General features: G+C 36.9%; 1 protein-coding gene across 1 annotated transcript in view; it reads right to left on the reverse strand.

The window, feature by feature from the left end:
- Nucleotides 1–20,088, reverse strand: part of LOC136388496 (uncharacterized protein PF3D7_1120000-like) — a 419,710-nt gene that overhangs the window by 69,271 nt on the left and 330,351 nt on the right. The window contains exons 34-35 of the mRNA XM_066360321.1: nucleotides 18,440–18,460; nucleotides 15,334–15,455 (exon numbers count right to left, since the gene is read on the reverse strand). Coding sequence (XP_066216418.1) covers nucleotides 15,334–15,455; nucleotides 18,440–18,460 — 143 coding nt within the window. The remainder of the gene's footprint in view (nucleotides 1–15,333; nucleotides 15,456–18,439; nucleotides 18,461–20,088) is intronic.

Genomic DNA, 20,088 nt, shown 5'->3' on the forward strand with positions numbered 1-20,088 from the left:
AAAATGTAGGCCCTGGCCGGTTGGCTCAGTGGTAGAGCATCGGCCTGGCGTGCGGGGGACCCGGGTCGATTCCTGGCCAGGCTAGAGTGGCTCTGGTCGCGGCAGAGTGATGCCCCGGAGGGGCAGAGCATCGCCCCCTGGTGGGCAGAGTGTCGCCCCTGGTGAGTGTGCAGGGTGGATCCCGGGCGGGCACATGCGGGAGTCTGTCTGTCTCTCCCCGTTTCCAGCTTCAGAAAAATACAAAAAAAAAAAATGTAAAGGACCAATATTAAAAACTACAGAGCATTGTTAAGGGAAATCAAAAAAGATACAATGAAATGGAAAAATATTCCTTGCTTTGGATAGGAAGAATAAATATAGTCAAAATGAATATATTACCTAAACAATATACAAATTTAATGCAATTCCCATCAAAATTTCAATGTCCTTTTTTAAAGAAATAGAACAAAAAAAATTATCACCTTTATATGGAATTATAAAACACCCCAAATAGCCAAAACAATCCTAAGAAAAAAGAATGAAGCTGGAGGCATTATAATAGCTGACTTCAAATTATATTACAGAGCCATGATAATCAAAATAGTATGGTATTGGTGAAAAATAGACACTCCGACCAATGGAACAGAATAGAAAGCCCAGAAATAAAACCAAATATATACGGTCAAATGATTTTTGATAAAGGGGCCAATAACACACAATGGAGAAAAAGAAACCTCTTAACAAATGTTGCTGGGAAAACTGGAAAGCCACATGCAAAGAATGAAACTCAACTACAATTTATCTCCCTGTATAAAAATTAATTCAAAATAAATCAAAGACCTAAAAATAATATCTGAAACAATAAAATACATAGAAGAAAACAGTTACTAAACTCATGGACCTTGGTTATAAAGAGCACTTTATGAATTTGACTCCAAAGGCAAGGGAAGTGAAGGCAAAGATAAATGATGGGACTACATCAGACTAAGAAGTTTTTGCTCAGCAAGAGAAACTGAGAACAAAACAAACAGTCAACCAACTAAATGGGAGATGATATTTTCAAACAACAGCTCAGATAAGGGCCTAATATCCAAAATATACAAAGAACTCATAAAACTCAACAACAAACAAACAATCTAATAAAATAATGGGAAGAGGACATGAACAGACACTTCTCCCAGGAAAAAATACAAATGGGCAACAGATACATGGAAAAATGTTCATCTTCATTAGCTATTAGAGAAATGCAAATCAAAACTACAATGAGATACCACCTCACAGCTGTTAGATTCACTATTACAACAAGACAGGTAATAACAAGTGTTGGAAAGGTTGTGGAGAAAAAGGAACCCTCATCCACTGTTGGTGGGAATGTAAAGTAGTACAACCATTATGGAAGAAAGTATGGTGGTTCCTCAAATAACTAAAAATAAAACTACCACATGACCCAGCAATCCCTCTACTGGGTATATATCCCCCAAACTCAAAAACATTGGTACGTAAAGACACATGCTTCCCCATGTTCATAGCAGCATTGTTCACAGTGGCCAAGACATGGAAACAACCAAAATCCCTTCAATGTAAGACTGGATAAAGAAGAAGTGGTACATATATACTATGGAATACTACTCAGCCATAGGAACTGATGACATTGGCTAATGTAAGGCGCTTGGATAAATAGGCTTGAAATGTCAAAAGCAAAAATAAACCAGATATTTTCAAGTGGATCAAGAATAAAGGAATACCAGTAATTTTTATCTATTCTTTCTTTACATTTCTCTGAAAAAAAAAAAAAAAGGTCAATGTCAATTTAATGGGAACAACTACAAAGAGAATTCAAATTTACTGATATATTCAAATTTAGAATTAACCTGACCACAGTCCAGATGAACACACACACACACACTCACACACACACACAAATCACCCCACCATAGGCACACATATTCCCTGGCTCAGAGCTCACTACTGTGTACGGGTAAACTGCAGTAAAAAGAAAGGTGAAAAATAAAGTTAATTTAGTAAAATAATATACAATTTTAAAACTATTATTCTTTCTGGTTAATTTAAAAGTAATTGTTTTTCTGGAAAGATTTAATTTATTACTATTTTATTGAGAAGTGGTGGGAGGCAGGAGCAAAGCATATGTACGCACAGCTATGTCACTTTAGTTGTATGTAGTTGTTCTGGGTGCCATGTCCTGGGAAACCCAGGATCACACTGGCAACCTCAGTGTTCCTGGTCCACATACTATCCACTGAGTGACCACTGGCCAGGCTAAAAATATGCTTGGTCTATTTGAAATATTTATGTTCCTATAATTCAGTTTGTGAGCTTAATATAGTCATTGGATGCTTTAAACCCATCAGTGAGTGTTACTGCTTTGGCAGTGACATCATGCAGATTGGGCACCAAACTGTGGAAGGATCACTGACACACAGCTCCTCCCAGTGACACAGGGTCAGAAGTCTGGGGGCTACATTCTCCATGTTGTTTTCCACAGACTGATTTTTACACATAATATGTTTGATTTTCTGTTTTATCACATTCCTGAGTAAAGAATATCTCAATACTTATGGGTGTTGAATTCAGGAGGGACAAAAGACTTGGATGCTCTGAAGGAGATTCTGTTCTCACTGGACTTTACTTTTGTACCTTTGTCTTAACTGAGAATCAAATACTGAAGCACAGGCACATGATACAGTATTTCTGCACTCTGTAAAGAATTTGTAACACAAGCGTTCCACCCGATAATGGTTCTTTCTGCCACGTGCACAAGTCTCGTCTATTCCATGAATAAAATATATACCTTGAAAATCCATTGCCTTGATATCAGTACTACTTTGAAATACCACATGACATTTGGAGACATAAATATTTAAAATAAATAACAGGGTAATAGAAGGATACATGACTGGTGTGTTATAGAATTGTGCACCTGAGACCTGCACACTTTTATTAATCAAGGTCACTCCAAGAATTTCAATGAAACATTAAAAAAACCTTAAATAGGAGAAATTAAGCATATTTACAAAATTTTGTAAAATTTGAAAAACAGTTATTTGTTATTTGTAATAGAATTATTTTTTATTCTTTTTCAGTCTATGTGAACCACTCTGATATATTTGTCAAATTTAAGGTCTTTGGATGTTTTTTTATATGTATGTCTTCCATTCTAATTGCAGTACCTTCAATGTACAAAGTTTCTACAACAATTGTATAAAGGTTACTGAAAGACTGCTCATATTGGTAAGACCAGGTTAGGTTCTTATGTGTATCTATTCACATTCTTGTCCACCTATTAATTTTAAGTCTTATGGTATCTGAGTGTCTGTTTTAATTAGCGTTGAATGAAGCTAATTCAATCAGATGAAGGGAAAGGAATGACAGTGAGGGAGGTTCTGATCACATGACCTGAGCTGTCTTTGGAGGAAACTTACATCTTCCAAATTTAAAAGTACCTACACTTTCAAATATCTTATTGATAAAATTAATTTGAAAGGCTCTAATTTCCTGATGCAACAAAAAAACAATTGGAGGAGTAATAATGGGAGAAACTGAACAGAAATGAAGACCGGATGTCTGAGTTGGAACACCAAGATACTGAAATGATAATATGATGGTCATTCAGAGGAAGACAGTGGTGTAAGGGAGAGATGAGTAAATGACAGGGGAGGAGGTTATTGGTACTGGCTTTTCTGCTCTTCACTCTCAGGTGAAAGGGAAAAGGAAGAAATTAAGAACGCATTCCAATTTCTGGTAGAAGGAAGAACAGAAATGGGCCCCTTTCATAGTTCACTTTGGAGCACACATGAACCCATGTCTGTTATAGTAGAAACCCTGAGGTTCCAAAAGACACTTCACCCATCGGAGGCAATGCTGTGATCCCTCCCCTGTTCCTTGTGCACAAGCAACTAAATCAGTAAATAAAATGATGAGGGTGTTAGGTCAGAAATTTTAGATGTACAATAGTAAGTGTTCTCATGTCAGAGAACTATCACATTTTTCAGATAAAAAACAAACATATTCACATAGGGAACAGGCCTGTACCAGCAATGATAAAGTGAACATTAAAGGAAGCATTCATGATAAATCTGGGTTTGTGCACTAGTATTATAAAATCTGCTTTATACATTACAGAGATATATATATATATAAAGACCATTCCCAAGAAAAAAATAATTGGGACAATCTAAAACTCAAGTATTGGAGTGGGACCTGAAGATGCCAGTGGAGTAGGCGGATGCACAGACTCCCAGCTCACACCACCAAACTGGATTACAAACTAATTTAGGAACAATCAGCTTGAAAAACCAACTCTGGACTACAAGAACTTTTCTCAAAAACCAAGGAGCGAAGAAGAAACCACAACAAACCTGGTAGAGAGCGCCTGAATCTCCCCTGCTTACAGGAATGGGGTGTGTGTGTGAGGCTGAGAGCCCAGAAGGGCTCTCATTCCAGGAAAAAGGGCAGAAAATAATTCTCATAGCCACTTGCCTGGCGAACAGGGAACGAGGTGTGTTGAAAGGGTCGGCTTGTCATCCAAAAAGAAAGGGGAGAGAGAGAGACAGACGGTGAAGGGCAGAAAAATGCAGGGAATGGCCTGAGAAACTGACTCATTCAGGGCTGGAGGCGGCCATAGTTGGGGGAGAGGCTGATCCTAATACAAAAGAAAAGACTAAAGTGATTCCAGGTCACAGATCTTCAGACATCTCTCCAGCTCCAATCAGCACAACAAGATACAGCTGAAAACAAGAAGTGAGGAGAATGGGCAGTAACTCAGGTCTTCATGGAGATCTGAGATATACCTCCCCCTACTGAAGTTGAGAAAACACCCTTCCCACAGAGAGAGTAACTAGCAGAAGAGGCCTTGAGAGTCACAGATTACACCCAAATCATTTCTGGATACAGTCCCCTGCTAATATTAGTAAACAAGACTATTACCTGGTAAGAAAATAAACAAATCGAGACTTCAAAGTGGCCCAAATTCAAACGTGGATTACAAATAATAGCCAATGACAATCCAAGAAGACCTAGAAATAACACAATTAAAAACTGGAGGGGACCTGGCCGGTTGGCTCAGTGGTAGAGTGTCGCCCCTGGTGGGCGTGCCGGGTGGGTCCCGGTTGGGTGCATGCGGGAGTCTGTCTGACTGTCTCTCCCCGTTTCCAGCTTCAGAAAAATACAAAAAAAAAAAAAAAAAAGAAAACTGGAGGCAGAGAACACCAAGCCTAGACTCAACCAGCTCTACAAACAAAACACCCCAAAACACAGACATAATTAGAAGACAGAGAAGTGCAATCCCAATGAAACCTCAAGAGAAACCCCCAGGAATTGAAATGAGTGATATGGAAATAACCAAACTTCTATTGTGTAGTCCAAAATAATGATTGTAAGGATACTTAGGGTTCTTAGAACAACAATGGATAGTCATTACAAACACCTAAATAAACAAATAGCAAGTATAAAAAAGGATATTGAAATATTAAAAAAGAATCATTTGTAGATGACAAATACAATATCAGAAATGAAGACCACAATGGAAGAAATTTAAAACAGAATGGATGAAGCTAAGGATCAAATCAGTGAGTTGGAGGACAAGTGAAATGAAGGCATAAAAGCAGAGAAGAAAAAAGAAAAGAGACTAAAATGTCTAAGGAAAGTCTTAGAGAGCTCTGTGAAAACATGAAGAGAAATAACATCTGCATCATAGAGGTTCCTGAAGAAGAGAAAGAAAAAAGGATAGAGACTTTTCTCAAGCATATCATAGCTGAAAACTTCCCTAAATTAATGCAGGAGAAACTCTCACAAGTTCAAAAAGCAAAGAGAACTCCATTAAAGAGAAACTCAAAGAAATCTACATCAAGACATATCATAATTAAAATACTAAAGTCAAGTGATAAAGAGAAAATATTAAAAGCTGCTAGAGAAAAAAAGGCTATCACCTACAGAGGAGCCCCCATAAGGATGACATCAGACTTCTAAACAGAATCACTTGAGGCCAGAAGGGAATGGCAAGAAATATTCAAAGTAATGCAGAACAAGAACCTACAACCAATACTACTTTATCCAGCAAGGCTATCATTTAAAATTGAAGGAGAAATAAAAACCTTTCCAGACCAAAAAAAACAAACAAACAAAAAACAAAACAAAACAAAAAAAAAAACCCATAAAACAAAAAAACCCTCAAGGAATTCATTAAAACTAAAAAAAATGGTGCGGAAAATGTTAAGGGGCCTGTTGTAAACAGATCAAAATGGGAAAAGAATATAGCAAAAAATAAATACAACTTTAAAAAATAAAATGGCAATAAACAACTACATATCAATAAAAACCTTAAATGTAAATAGATTAAATGATCCAATCAAAAGATATAGGGTAGCTGCATGGATAAGAAAACAGGACCTGTACATATGCTGTCTACAGGAGACACACCTTAAAATCAAAGATGCACATAGACTGAAGGTAAAGAGATGAAAAAAATATTTCATGCAAATGGAAATAAAAAAAAATCTGGAGTAGCAATACTTATATCAGACAAAATGAACTTTAAAATAAAGACTATAGTAAGAGATGAAGAGGCCACTATATAATGATAAAGGGAGCAATCCATCAGGAAGATATAACTATTATAAATATCTAGGCACCTGATATAGGAGCACCTAAATATATAAAGCAGACTTTGATAGATACAAAGGTCGAGATCAACAGCAATACTATAATAGTAGGGGATTTCAATACCCCACTAACATCACTACATAGATCCTCAAGAAAAAAATTAACAAAGAAACAGCAGACTTAAAGGACACATTAGATCATCTCAATTTAACAGATATCTTCAGAACCATTCACCCTAAAGCAGCAGAATATACATTCTTTTCAAGTGCACATTGTACATTCTCTAGGGTAGACCACATGTTAGGCCACAAAAGTGGTATCAAAAATATTTAAGAAGATTGAAATCATATCAAGAACTTTCTCTGATCACAGTGGCATGAAACAAAATGAACCACAATAGAAAAGCTCAAAAATTCTCAAACATATGAAAATTAAATAGCAGGTTGTTATATAACAAACAGATTAAGAATGAGATCAAAGGAGAAATTAAGAAATTTGTAGAAACAAATGATAATGAACATACAACAACACAAAATTTCTTGGACACAGCAAAATTAGTACTGGGAGGAAAGTTCATAGCTCTACAGGCACAGTTTAAGAAGTAGAAAATGATCAAATAAACAAATTAACCCTGCACCTAAAAGAACTAGAAAAAGATAAGCAGTAAACTGAAATGTAGTAGAAGGAAGGAAATAATAAAGATCAGAGCAGAAATAAATGACATAGAAGCTAAAGAAACAATACAGAGGATCAATGAAACCAGGAGCTGGTTCTTTGAAAAGGTAAACATGATCGATGAACCTTTAACTAGACTCATCAAGAAAAAAAGAGAGGACTCAAATAAATAAAATTAGAAATCAGAGTGGAGAAATAAAAACTGACACAACAGAAATACAAAACACTGTAAGAAATACTATGAAGAACTGTATGCCAAAAAAACTAGACAGCCTACATGAAATGAACAAATTCCTTGAAACATACAATCTTCCAAAAATCAATCTGGAAGAATCAGAAAACCTAACAGACTGATTACACCAAATGAGATGGAAACAGTTATCAAAAAACTCCTAACAAAGAAAAGTCTGGGGCCTTGATGGCTTCACAAGTGAATTCTATCAAATATTCAAAGAAGAACTAACTCCTATCCTTCTCAAGCTATTTTAATAAATTTAAGAGGAAGAAAGACTTCCAAGCTCCTTTTATGAGCCAAGCATAATTCTGATTCCAAAACCAGGCAAAGACAACACAAAGAAAAGAAAATTATAGGCCAATATCCTTGATGAATATAGATGCTAAAATCCTCAACAAAATAGTAGCAAACTGGATCCAAAAATATATGGAAAAAATCATACACCATGGTCAAGTGGGATTTAATCTGGGGAGGCAAGGCTGGTACAATATTCACAAATCAATTAATGTGATTCACCACATAAACAAAAGGAAGGGGAAAAACCACATGATAATTTCAATAGATGCAAAAAAGCATTTGATAAAATTCAGCAACCATTCATGATCAAAACTTTCAACAAAGTGGGAATACAGGGAACATACCTCAACATGATAAAAGCCAACTATGACAAACACACAGCCAACATCATATTCAATGGGCAAAAATTAAAAGCAATCCCCTTAAGATCAGGAACAAGGCAGGGGTGCCCCCTTCTTCACTCTTATTCAACATAGTCCTGGAAGTCCTAGTCACAGCAATCAGACAGGAAGAAGAAATAAAAGGCATTCAAGTTGGGAACGAAGAAGTAAAAGTATCATTATTTGCATATGATATGATATTGTATATAGAAAATCCTAAAGTCTCAGTCAAAAAACTACTGGAGTTGATAAATGAATTCAGCAAAGTGGCAGGATATAAAATTAATACTCAGAAATCAGAGGCATTTTTATACACCAACAATGAACAGTCAGAAAGAGAAATTAAGGAAACAGTCCGCTTCACTATGACAACCAAAAAAATAAAGTTCCAAGGAGTTAACCAAGGAGACTAAAGACTTGTACTCAGAAAATTATAAAACATTGATAAGAGAAATCAAGAAAGATACAAACAAGTGGAAGCATACACTGTGCTCATGGTTAGGAAGAATAAACATAATCAAAATGTTTATATTACCCAAAGCAACCTATAAATTAAATGCAATACCAATTAAAATATCTAGAAACATAGATCACATATTCCAAAAATTTATATGGAACCAAAAAAGAACATGAATAGACTCAGTAATCTTAAAAAAAAAAGAATAATGTGGGAAGTATTACACTTCCTGATATCAAGTTATACTGCAAGGCCATTGTACTCAAAACAGCCTGGCACTGGCATAAGAACAGGCACATAAATCAATGGAACAGAGCAGAGAACCCAGAAATAAACCCACAGCTCTATCGTCAGCTGATATTAGACAAAGGAGGTAAGGGCATTAAATGGAGTAAAGACAGTCTCTTTAATAAATGGTGTTGGGAAAATTGGACAGCTACCTGTAAAAGAATGAAACTAGACCACCAACTTACACAATTTACAAAAAGAAACTCAAAATGGAAAAAGGATTTAAATGTAAGCCGTGAAGCCATGGGCATCTTAGAAGAAAACATAGGCAGTAAGCTCTCCGAAATCTCTTGCAGCAGTATATTTGCTGATTTATCTGCACGGGTAAGTGAATAAAAGACAGGATAAACAAATGGGACTATATCAAACTAAAAAGTTTCTGCACAGCTAAAGACAATAAGAACCGAATAAAAAGACAATCTACTCAATGGGAGAACTTATATTTGACAATACTTCTGATACGATGTTAATAATCAAAATATATAAAGAACTTGTAAATCTCAACACCAGGAAGACAAACAATGCAATCAAAAAATGGGTAAAAGAAATGAATAGACACTTCTCCAAAGAGGACATACAAATGGCCGATAGGGATATGAAAATATGCTCAACATCACTAATCATTAGAGAAATGCAAATTAAAACCCAAATGAGATATCACCTCACACCAGTCAGAATGGCACTCATCAATAAAACAGCACAGAATAAGTGTTGGCGAGCATGTGGAGCAAAGGGAACCCTCCTGCACTGCTGGTGGGAATGCAGACTGGTGAAGATACTGTGAAAAACAGTATGGAGATTTCTCAAAAAATTAAAAATTGAACTGCTTTTTGACCCAGCTATCCCACTTTTAAGAATATACCCTAAGAACACAATAGAAGTTTCCTAAAGGAAAAAATGCACCACCATTTTTATGACAGCATTGTTCACAATAGCGAAGATCTGGAAACAGCCCAAGTGTCAGTCAGTGGACGAGTGGATTAAAAAGCTTTGGTACATATATACTATGGAATACTACTCAGGCATAAGAAATGATGACATCGGATCATTTACTATAACATTTACTATAACATGGACCTTAATAACATTATACGGAGTAAAATTAAATCAGAAAAAACTAAAAACTATATGAATCCATACTTAGATGGGAGATAATAATGAGACTCAGAGACATGGACAAGAATGAGATGGTAACAATGAGGGGGGATGAGGGGGAGGGGCGAGGGAGGAGAAAGAGGGGGTGTGGGGAGGGGTGAGTCACAAAGAAAACAGATAGAGGTGACGAAAGGACGAAAGACAATCTGAATTTGGGTGAGGGGTATGCAACATAATCATAGGTCAAAATAATCTGGAGATGTTTTCTCTGAACATATGTACCCTGATTTATCAATGTCACTGCATTAAAATGAATAATAAAAAATAATTGGAATTGTGATTAGGAAAAGACAATATTAAGCTTTGAATGATGAAATTTTCTTCTTTTTAAAGTATTGCAGTAATAATAATTCTTGCACCCTTCACAAAACAGGTACAGGTCAGAGACAGTTCACTTTTCCACTTTCACTACAACATGTCATCCTTTTGAAAATTGTATATATTTTTTGAAAATTGTATATTTTTAAGTGCACTTTTTCATTTGATACTGGTGTCAAAACAAAAGTGAAGAATAAAAAATGGGCATGGTTGGATATTTTTAAAGTCCAGAAAAAATTATGTAAAATATTTAGTTAACTTGGAACACCTGGGTCATATAATCAAGGACAGTGGAAGAGGGATGCCCCACTCTGTCACATCTGACCAGTGAATGATATCAGGTATTTATCATGACACCAGCTTTGAAAAGACAGTGAAGAGAGACACTGAATGCTGAAAGTTTAGATATGTTTTTTCTCAGGATTAGCATAAGTATTAATTTCATAGCAATGGGACGTCAAACTTGGAATACTTGACAGAGGTCTTAAGTTTGAATATTTTTCAGAAATACATAATTTATATTCATATACATATACATGCTAATATAAAACTGTGACATATGTAAACATTAAGATTCTCATATCCATCACCTTAACACCTTCATCTCACCAATGTCTTACTGAAACTGAGTCAATTTACTGCAAGACTGAAGCCACCAATATTTACAGAGAAATGATTCCGTAAAGTAAAAGAGAAGGAAGGAGAAAGAATGGAAGGTAGGAAAGAGAAATGGACAGAGTTCCAAATAAAAGAAATGATTTCTCAAAATCAAGTAGGGGGAGACCCTGGCCAATTGGCTCAGCAGTAGAGCATTGGCCCGGTATGTGGAAGTCAGGGTTCCATTCCCAGCCAGGGCGCTCAGGAGAAGCGCCCATCTACTTCTCCACCCTTCCCCCTGTCCTTTCTTTCTGTCTCTCTCTTCCCCTCCCAAAGCCAAGGCTCCACTGGAGCAAAGTTGGCCCGGGTGCTGAGGATGGCTTCATGGCCTCCTCTTCAGGCACTAGAATGGCTCGAATTGCAGCGGAGCATTGGCACATATGGGCAGAGCATCAATTCCTGGTGGGCATGCCGGGTGGATCCCAGTAGGGCACATGCGGGAGTCTCACTGTCTCCCCGCTTCTCACTTTGGAAAAAAAATCAACTAGGGGACAGTGGACATCTAGGAAGAAGACAGTACAATAGAAGGTACTTTGATAAAAAGGACAGCAATGTCAAAGCTTAAAATAAACCAGATGTTTTCAATTGGATCAAGACTAAAGAAATATCAGTTATTTTACCTATTTTTTTCTTTACTTCGCCTGAAAAAGAAAAAAAAAACATTCAATGTCAATTTCATCAGAAACAACCACAAAGATAATTCAAATTTACTGATTAATATAAATTTAAATTTAACCTCATCACATTTCATATGAACACACAAACACACAGCAAATCACACATGCCACCCCTACGCACAACTGCACACGAGCTCAGAGCTCACTATTGTTCACATTATACTATAGTAAATAAAAAGGTTGAACAGGGAGTTAGTTTAGTAAAATATTATAAAATTTAGAAAAAAATGGTTTTTCTGTTTAACTTATTAAAAATTGTTATTTTTCAAAGACTTAATTGCCTGACCAGGTGGTGGTGCAGTGGATAGAGTGTCAGACTGGGATGCAGAAGGACCCAGGTTTGAAGTTGTCAAGCTTGAGCGTGGGCTCTCTGGCTTGAGCAAAAGCTCACCAGCTTGGACCCAAGGTCGCTGTCTCGAGCAAGAGGGTTACTTGGTCTGCTGAAGCCACGGTCAAGGCACATATGAGAAAGCAATCAATGAACAACTAAGGTGTCACAGCAAAAAACTGATGATTGATACTTCTCATCTCTCTCCATTCCTGTCTATCTGTCCCTATCTACACCTCTCTCTGTCTCTGTAAAAAAAAAAAAAAGTTTTTAAAAAAGATTTAATTTGTTACTATGAAATAGAGGAGTGAGGGAAGCATGTGCACTCATAGCTGCTTCACTTTAGCTGTAGCTGCTGCCCTGTGTGCTGTGTCCGGGCAAGTCCAGGGTCGAACTGGCCACATCAGTGTTCCAGGTCCAACTCTGTCCACGGGGCCACCACAGGGTAGGCTGAAAGTATTCTGGGTCTATTTGAAATACTTATGTTTTTGTTACTCTGTGTGTTAGCTTTAGTATGGTCACTGGATGCTTTTATATATGCAGCAGTGAGTCTCACTGCTGTGGCAGTGACATGGTGCAGTGGCCACCACACTGTGGAAGGAGCACTGACACACAGCTCCTCCCAGTGACACAGGCTCAGGGGTCTGGGAGCTGCATCCTCAATGTTTTTGTTCATGGATTAGTTGTTAACCACACTACATTCTATTTTACTCATTCCTGAATTAAGAATATCTTAATACTCATGGGGGCTGAATTGAGGGGAGGGACATGACTGGGATACTCTGATGGAGATTCTGTTTCTCCCTTGACTTTACGTTGCCTCTCTGTTACGGAGAAACAAATTTCCCAGCACACACACAGACAGGATTTCTACACACGGTAAAGAAGAGGGAGCTAAGGTGTTCCATCTGCTATTGGTTGTTTCTGTCACGTGGTGAAGTCTCGTCTACTCCATGAATAAAGAATATACCTTGAAAATCCATTTCACTGAAATCATCAATACAATTAAAAAAATACCATGGGACATATGGCAACACAAAGATTTAAAATAAAGAAAAGGTTGACGAATACATGACTGGGGTGGTGAACACCTTGTCATGTACAGAAGAGATGTTATACAATTCAGCATTGCAACCTGCATGGTTTTATTAAGCAAAGTGCACCACAATAAATTCAATAAATCATTAAAAGACCCTTTATATAGAAAAAAAGAATATTTAAGACATTATGTAAAATTTTAAAATATTTATTAGATATATTTTAATAAAATTTTTTGAGTTATTTTCACTCTATATGGTCAACTATAATGTATCTGTTATGTTAAAATGATCTTTGCATGAATTTATATATATAAATGGTCTTTGCATGCATATATATATATTTGCAAACATATGTACGTGTTCAATTCTAATTTCAGAACCTACACTGTATAAATTTGAAACAACCACTGTACAACACTTACTGAAAGACTGCTCGCATATGTTATTACAGCATTAGGTTCCCATGTGCGTCTATTCACAATGTTCTTGTCCACCTATTTATTCTCGAACTTAGTGTTTCTGAGCGTCTGTTTTAACTCAGGGCTGAATGAAGCTGAGTGAGTTAGATGAAGGGGAAGAAATGACAGTGAGGTTGGTTCTGTATCAGAAAGTGGAGCTGTTCTTGGAGAAAACTTACAGCCAAAATATTCAAAAGTTCCTACATTTCCATACGTTATTGGTAAAATTAATTTGAGAGAAAGGCTCTGCTTCCTTGATGCAACAACAAGAGAAATGGAGGGGTAATAATGGGAGAAACTGAACAACTTGTGAAGACGGAGAATCAGAGTTGGGAGGACAAGATGCTGAGATAGTAGCGAGAAGGTCACTGAGAGGGAGGACAACAGTGTAAGGAGGAGATGAAAGAATAACAGGTGGTGGAGGTTATCGGTACTGACCTGTCAGCTGTTCACTCTCAGGTGATAGGGAAAAGGAAGTAATAAACAAATCATTGCAAGTGAAAACAGACTGTCTGGTAGAAAGGAGAGCAGAAACGGGTTCCCATTGGTTGTTCACTCTGGAGTCCACATGGACCCATGTCTGTGAAAGTAGGAAACCTGAGGTTCTGAAGGACACCTCACCCATCGAAGGCAATGCTGTGTCCCCCCCCCCTGTTCTTGTGCACAAGAAACTAAATCAGAAAATAAAAGTTTGAGGGAGTTAGGTCAGAGATTCAAAGATGTGCAATACTAAGCATTCTCATGTCAGAGGACTATCACCTTTTTCAGATAAAAAAACAAAACAAATGTATTCACATGAGGGATGGGACTTCACCAGGGATGAGGAAGTGTACAGTAGAGGCCCCCATCTTGACAAAAATGATTTTGAGTTACTAGTAATATAAACACTACTCTGTACTTTGGAGGGATATGTTCTTAAGGAACATTCCTAAGGGAAAAAAAAAATATTTTTAACAGTTTAGAAAAGCACAATATTAAGCTTTGAATGATGAAGTTGTCTTTTTTTTTGAATCATTTCAATATTATGTTTTTGTACCTTATATAAAATGTAAGGTCAGAGATGTATAACTTTTCCACTTGCCTTAAGAGCCTTTATCTTTCTGCAAATTCTCTATTTTTAAGTGCTGTTAGTCACTTGCTAACGGTGTCAACATAATATGAACGAATAAAATACGTGCATGCTTGGAAATATTTAAAAGCCAAAAAAATTTACATAAAATATTTAAATACTCTGAAACTCCTGGGTCCTATGATCAAGGACTGTGAAAGAGGGATGTCCCACTCTGTCACATCTGATGAATGAATGAATTAAGGTATTTATCATCATACAGGCTGTGAAAAGACAGTGGACAGAGACACTTAAAAGTTTAAAGATTGGAGTCTTTCCTTTCAAGGGTTTAGGAAGAATTAATTGCATAATAATGAGCTCTATATCTTGGAATACTTGACAGAGGTCTTAAGTTTGAATATTTTCCAGAAATACATAATATATGTTTACACACACACACTAATATAAACCTGTAATATATGTATATATTAAAAATCATGATTATGTCAACTGAGTAACCTTCATCTCACCAATGTCTTAATGAAAGTGTGACGATTTCCTGTAAGACAGAGCAGCCAATGTTTACAGGGAAATATTTGTGTAAAATGAGAAAAGAGGGAATGGGAAAGGATGGAAGGTAGGAAACAGAAATGGAGCCACAAATGGGAGAAGCGCTGTATCAGAATCGAGGGGAGACAGTGGACGTCTAGGAAGAGGACAGACCAAGAGAAAGCAGTTGTATAAAAAGCCCAGAAATGACAAAGAGAAAAATAAACCAAATGTTTTCAAGTGGATCCAGAGTAAAAGAATATTAGTAATTTTACCATATTTCGTCATGAGTTCTCCTGAAAAAAAAAAAAAACAACAAAATATTAATGTCATTTTTATGAGAAAAGAACACAAAGAGAATTCAAATTTAGTGATAAATTCAAATTTACTGATAAATTCAAATTTATAATTAGGTTAATTTCAGATGAACACGCACACACAAATCACTCACACCACCCTCCCCCAAAACAGACTCCTACACAATAGCTCAGAGCTCACTATTGTGCACAGGTGTTCTATGTAAGCAAAAATGTGGAAAAGAAAGTTATTGTAAAGAAATAACATAACATTTAAAAAATATTAAAATTTTTGTTTTATTTATAAAATAATTGTGTTTTTTAAAATATATTTTATATTAATAGTACAGAGAGAAAAGGTGAGAGGGGGGAAGGAAGAGTGTGGACTCATGTCTGCTTCACTTCAGCTGTAGCTGCTGTCCTGTGTGCCATGTCCGGGCAAGTCCAGGGTCAAACTGACAAACTCAGTGTCCCAGGTCCACGCTCTGTCCAGGGGCCACCACACACTAGGCTGAAAGTATTCTTTGTCAATTTAAAATACTTATAATTCTGTTATTCTGTTTTTATATTAAGTATGGTCATTGGATGCTTTAAACACATCAGTGAGTCTCACTGCTGCGGTAGCGACATCGTGCAGAGTGGCCACCACACTGTGGAAGGAGCACTGACACACAGCTCCTTCCAGTGACACAGGGTCAGGTGTCTGGGGGCTGCGTCCTCTGTGTTTTTTTCCACGGGTTGATTTTTAATCACACTGAGTTTGGGTTTCTGATTTAACTCATTCCTGAATGAAGCTTATTTTAATTCTCATGGGTGCTGAGTTCAGGACAGAGAAAGGATTTAGATTCTCTGACAGAGATTTTGTTCCTCACTGGACCTTACTGTGCCTTTCTCTTAACAAAGTAGCAAATATCCAAGCACACACACATGAGACAGGTTCTCTAAACTCTGTAAACCAGAGGCAGCGAGAGTCCTTTATCTGCTAATGGTTGTTACTGCCATGTGGACAAGTCTCATTTATTCCATGAACAAAGAAAATACCTTTAAAATCCATTCCATTGAAATCACCATTATAATTATAAAAATACCATGTGACATGTGATGACATAAAGATTTAAAATAAATAAAAGATTGACAGAGGATCCGTGACTGGGGTGGGAACACATCACCGCACACGGAGGAGGTGGGATAGAATTGTGCTCCTGAGACCTGCGTGCTTTTATTAACCAAGGTCACCCCAATAATTTCAATAAAACATTAAAAATCCTTTTAAAATAAGGAAAAGGAAGTATATTTATTCTATCTTAAAATTTTTAAAAATATTTATTCTGATTTTTTAATAAAATTATTCTTGATCATTTTCACTGTATGTGGACCACTATGATATATCTGTTATAATTAAAATGGTCTTTGGACATGTATATATACAAATTATATCCAGTTAGCATCAATGCTAATAGCCATACCTTCACTGTACAAAGTTGCTACAACCACTGTACAATAGTTACTGAAAGACTGCTCATAGGTAAATACAGGGTTAGGTTCTTAGGTGCTTCAATTCACAATGTTTTTGTCCACCAATTAATTCCCAACCTCATTGTGTCTGAGTGTGTGTTTTATCTCAGGCCTGAATGCAGCTAAGTCAATCACATGAAGGGGAAGAAATGACAGTGTGGGAGGTTTGGAATCAAATGATCTGAGCTGTCCTTGGAGAAAAATTACAATCAGAAACTTTAAATGTACCTAAACTTCCAGATATCTGATTCATACAATTTATGTGATAGAAGGGTTAGTCTCTTTCATTGCAACAACAAGAAAAATGGTGGAGTAAAATGGGAGAATCCGAATGCTGGGCCCCTTTCCTAGTTCACTCTGGAGCACACACTGACCTGTATCTGTGAAAGTAGGAACCGTAGGTTTCAAAGGCAACCTCACCCATCGGAAACAATATTATTTTCCCTCCCCTGTCCCTTTTGCACAAGAAAATAAGTCAGGAAATAAAACAATAAGGGTGTTAGGTCAGAAATTCTGGGATGGGCAACGCTAAGCATTCTACCGTCACTGAACTATCTCCTTTTTTAGTTAAAAAATAAACATATTCACATAGGAAACAGGACTGAGCCAGCAATGAGGAAATGCACAGTGGAGGCGCCCTGCTCAATACAACTGGTTTTATTACACTGGTCATATGACACCTGTTCGGTACATTTGTGTTTGATCATGGTGTCAGCATAATGCCAACGAATAAATACCGGGCATAGTTGGCTGATTTAAAGGAACACCTGGGTCATATGATCAAGGACAGTGGACGAGGGACACCCCACTCTCTCACATCTGACCAGTGAATGATACAAAGCATTTATCATGACACAGGCTGTGAGAAGACAATGGACAGAGACACTGAATGCTGACAGTTTGGAGTGTTTTCTCTCAAGTGCTTGGGGAAGTATTAATTGCATAGTAATAGTCCCTCAAAGTTTGAATACTTGAGAGAGGTGTTAAGGTTGAATATATTCCAGAAGTACATATATATATATATATATATATATATATATATATATATGTGTGTGTGTGTGTGTGTGTGTGTGTGTGTGTATATATATTATATATATACACATGCTAATATAGCTTTGTAACATACGTGTACATTAAAATTCTAGTATCAGTCATGTTAGTGCCGTTCATCTCACCAGTGACTTGATAAAACTGTGACAATTTACTACAAGACAGCAGCCAATGTTTTCAGGGAAATAGTTGTGTAAAAGAAGAAAAGAAGGAAGGTGAAGGGTGGAACACAGGAAATAGAAATGGACAGACTCACGAAGGGGAGAAGTGCTGTCTCAGAATCTGGGTGTGGACAGTGGACATCTAGGAGGAGGACAGGCAACGGAGGCACTTAGATAAAGAGGCCAGAAACATCAATGGGAGAAATAAACCAGAGGATTTCAAGTGGATCAAAACTATAGGAATATCAGTAATTTTACCTATCATTATGTTCATGTGTCCTGAAAAAGAAAAAAAAGCCTAATGTTAGTATTATGGAAACAACCAAGAAGAGAATTATAATTTACAGATAAATTAAAATTAAAAATAGATTAATTTCACATGAACACAGAAATACATATCAAATCACACATGCTCTCTTAAAACATACACCTACACAATAGATCAGAGCTCACTATTTTCTGCAGCTACTCTACAGTAAATAAAAAGGTTGAAAAGGGAGTAAATTTAGTAAAATAATATGTTTTAAAAATATTAATTTAGCTGTTTAATTTATAAATGATTGTTTTAATGACATTTTATTTGTTAATATTACATAGAGAAGAGATGAGAGGTGGGAGGGAAGCTATGGACTCATAGCTGCTTCACTGTAGCTGTAGCTGCTGCCCTGGGTGCCGTGTCTGGGCAAGTCCAGGGTCAAACTGGCCACCTCAGTGTCCTGGGTCCACGCTCTGTCCATGGGGCCACCACAGGCTAGGCTGAAAATATTCCTGGTCTATTTGAAATATTTATGGTCACTGGATACTTCCAACACATCAGTGAGTCTCACTGTTGTAGCAGCAACATGGTGCAGAGTGGCCACCACACTGTGGAAGGAGCACTGACACACAGCTACTCCCAGTGACACAGGGTCAGGGGTCTGCGGGCTGCATCCTCCACGTTTTTTCCCAGGGATTGATTTTTAACCACAAGGTATTTATTTGAGCATCTGTTTCAAATCTTTCCTTAAAGAAGAATATCTTAATACTCATGGGGGCTGAATTCAGGGGAGAGACAGGAGTGCGATTCTCTGACAGAGATTCTGTTCCTCACTGGACCTTACTGTGCCTTTCCCTTAACTGAGAAAATAATATCTAAGCACAGGTGTATGAAAGAGGTTTTCTATGTACTGTAAAGAAGTCACAGCAAAAGCGTTACATCTGCTAATGATTCTTTCTGCAACGTGGCCAAGTCACTTCTATTTCATAAATAAAGAATATATCTCCAAAGCCTCTCCAGCACTTATTACCTGTCTTGTTGATAATAGCTAATCTAACAGGTGTGAGGTGGTATCTCATTGCAGTTTTGATTTGCATTTCTCTAATAGCTAGTGAAGATGAGCATCTTTTCATATATCTGTTGGCCATTTGTATTTCTTCCTGGGAGAAGTGTCTGTTCATGTCCTCTTGCCATTTTTTTTTTATCGTATTGTTTGCTTCTTTGCTGTTGAGTTTTGTGAGTTATTTATATATTTCGGATAATAGGCTTTTATCTCAGCTGTTGTTCGAAAATATTGTCTCCTGTTTAGTTGGCTGTCTGTTTTGTTGTCAGTTTCTCTTGCTGTGCAGAAGCTTCTTAGTCTGATGTTGTCTCATTCATTTATCTTTGCCTTCATTTCCCTTGCCTTTGGAATTAAATTCATTAAGTATTCTCTATGGCCAAGGTTTGTGAGTTTAGTATCTATTTTTTCTTCTGTGTATTTTATTGTTTTAGATATTATTTTTAGGTCTGATCCATTTTGAATTAATTTTTGTTCAGGGAGACAAACTGTAGTCAAGTTTCATTCTTTTGCACATGGCTTTCCAGTTTTCCCAGCACCATTAATTGTAGAGGCCTACTTTTCACATTGTTTCTGATTCCTTTATCAAAG

The sequence above is a fragment of the Saccopteryx leptura genome, chromosome 1 (genome assembly GCF_036850995.1).
Source record: "Saccopteryx leptura isolate mSacLep1 chromosome 1, mSacLep1_pri_phased_curated, whole genome shotgun sequence".
Taxonomy (NCBI): Eukaryota; Metazoa; Chordata; class Mammalia; order Chiroptera; family Emballonuridae; genus Saccopteryx; species Saccopteryx leptura.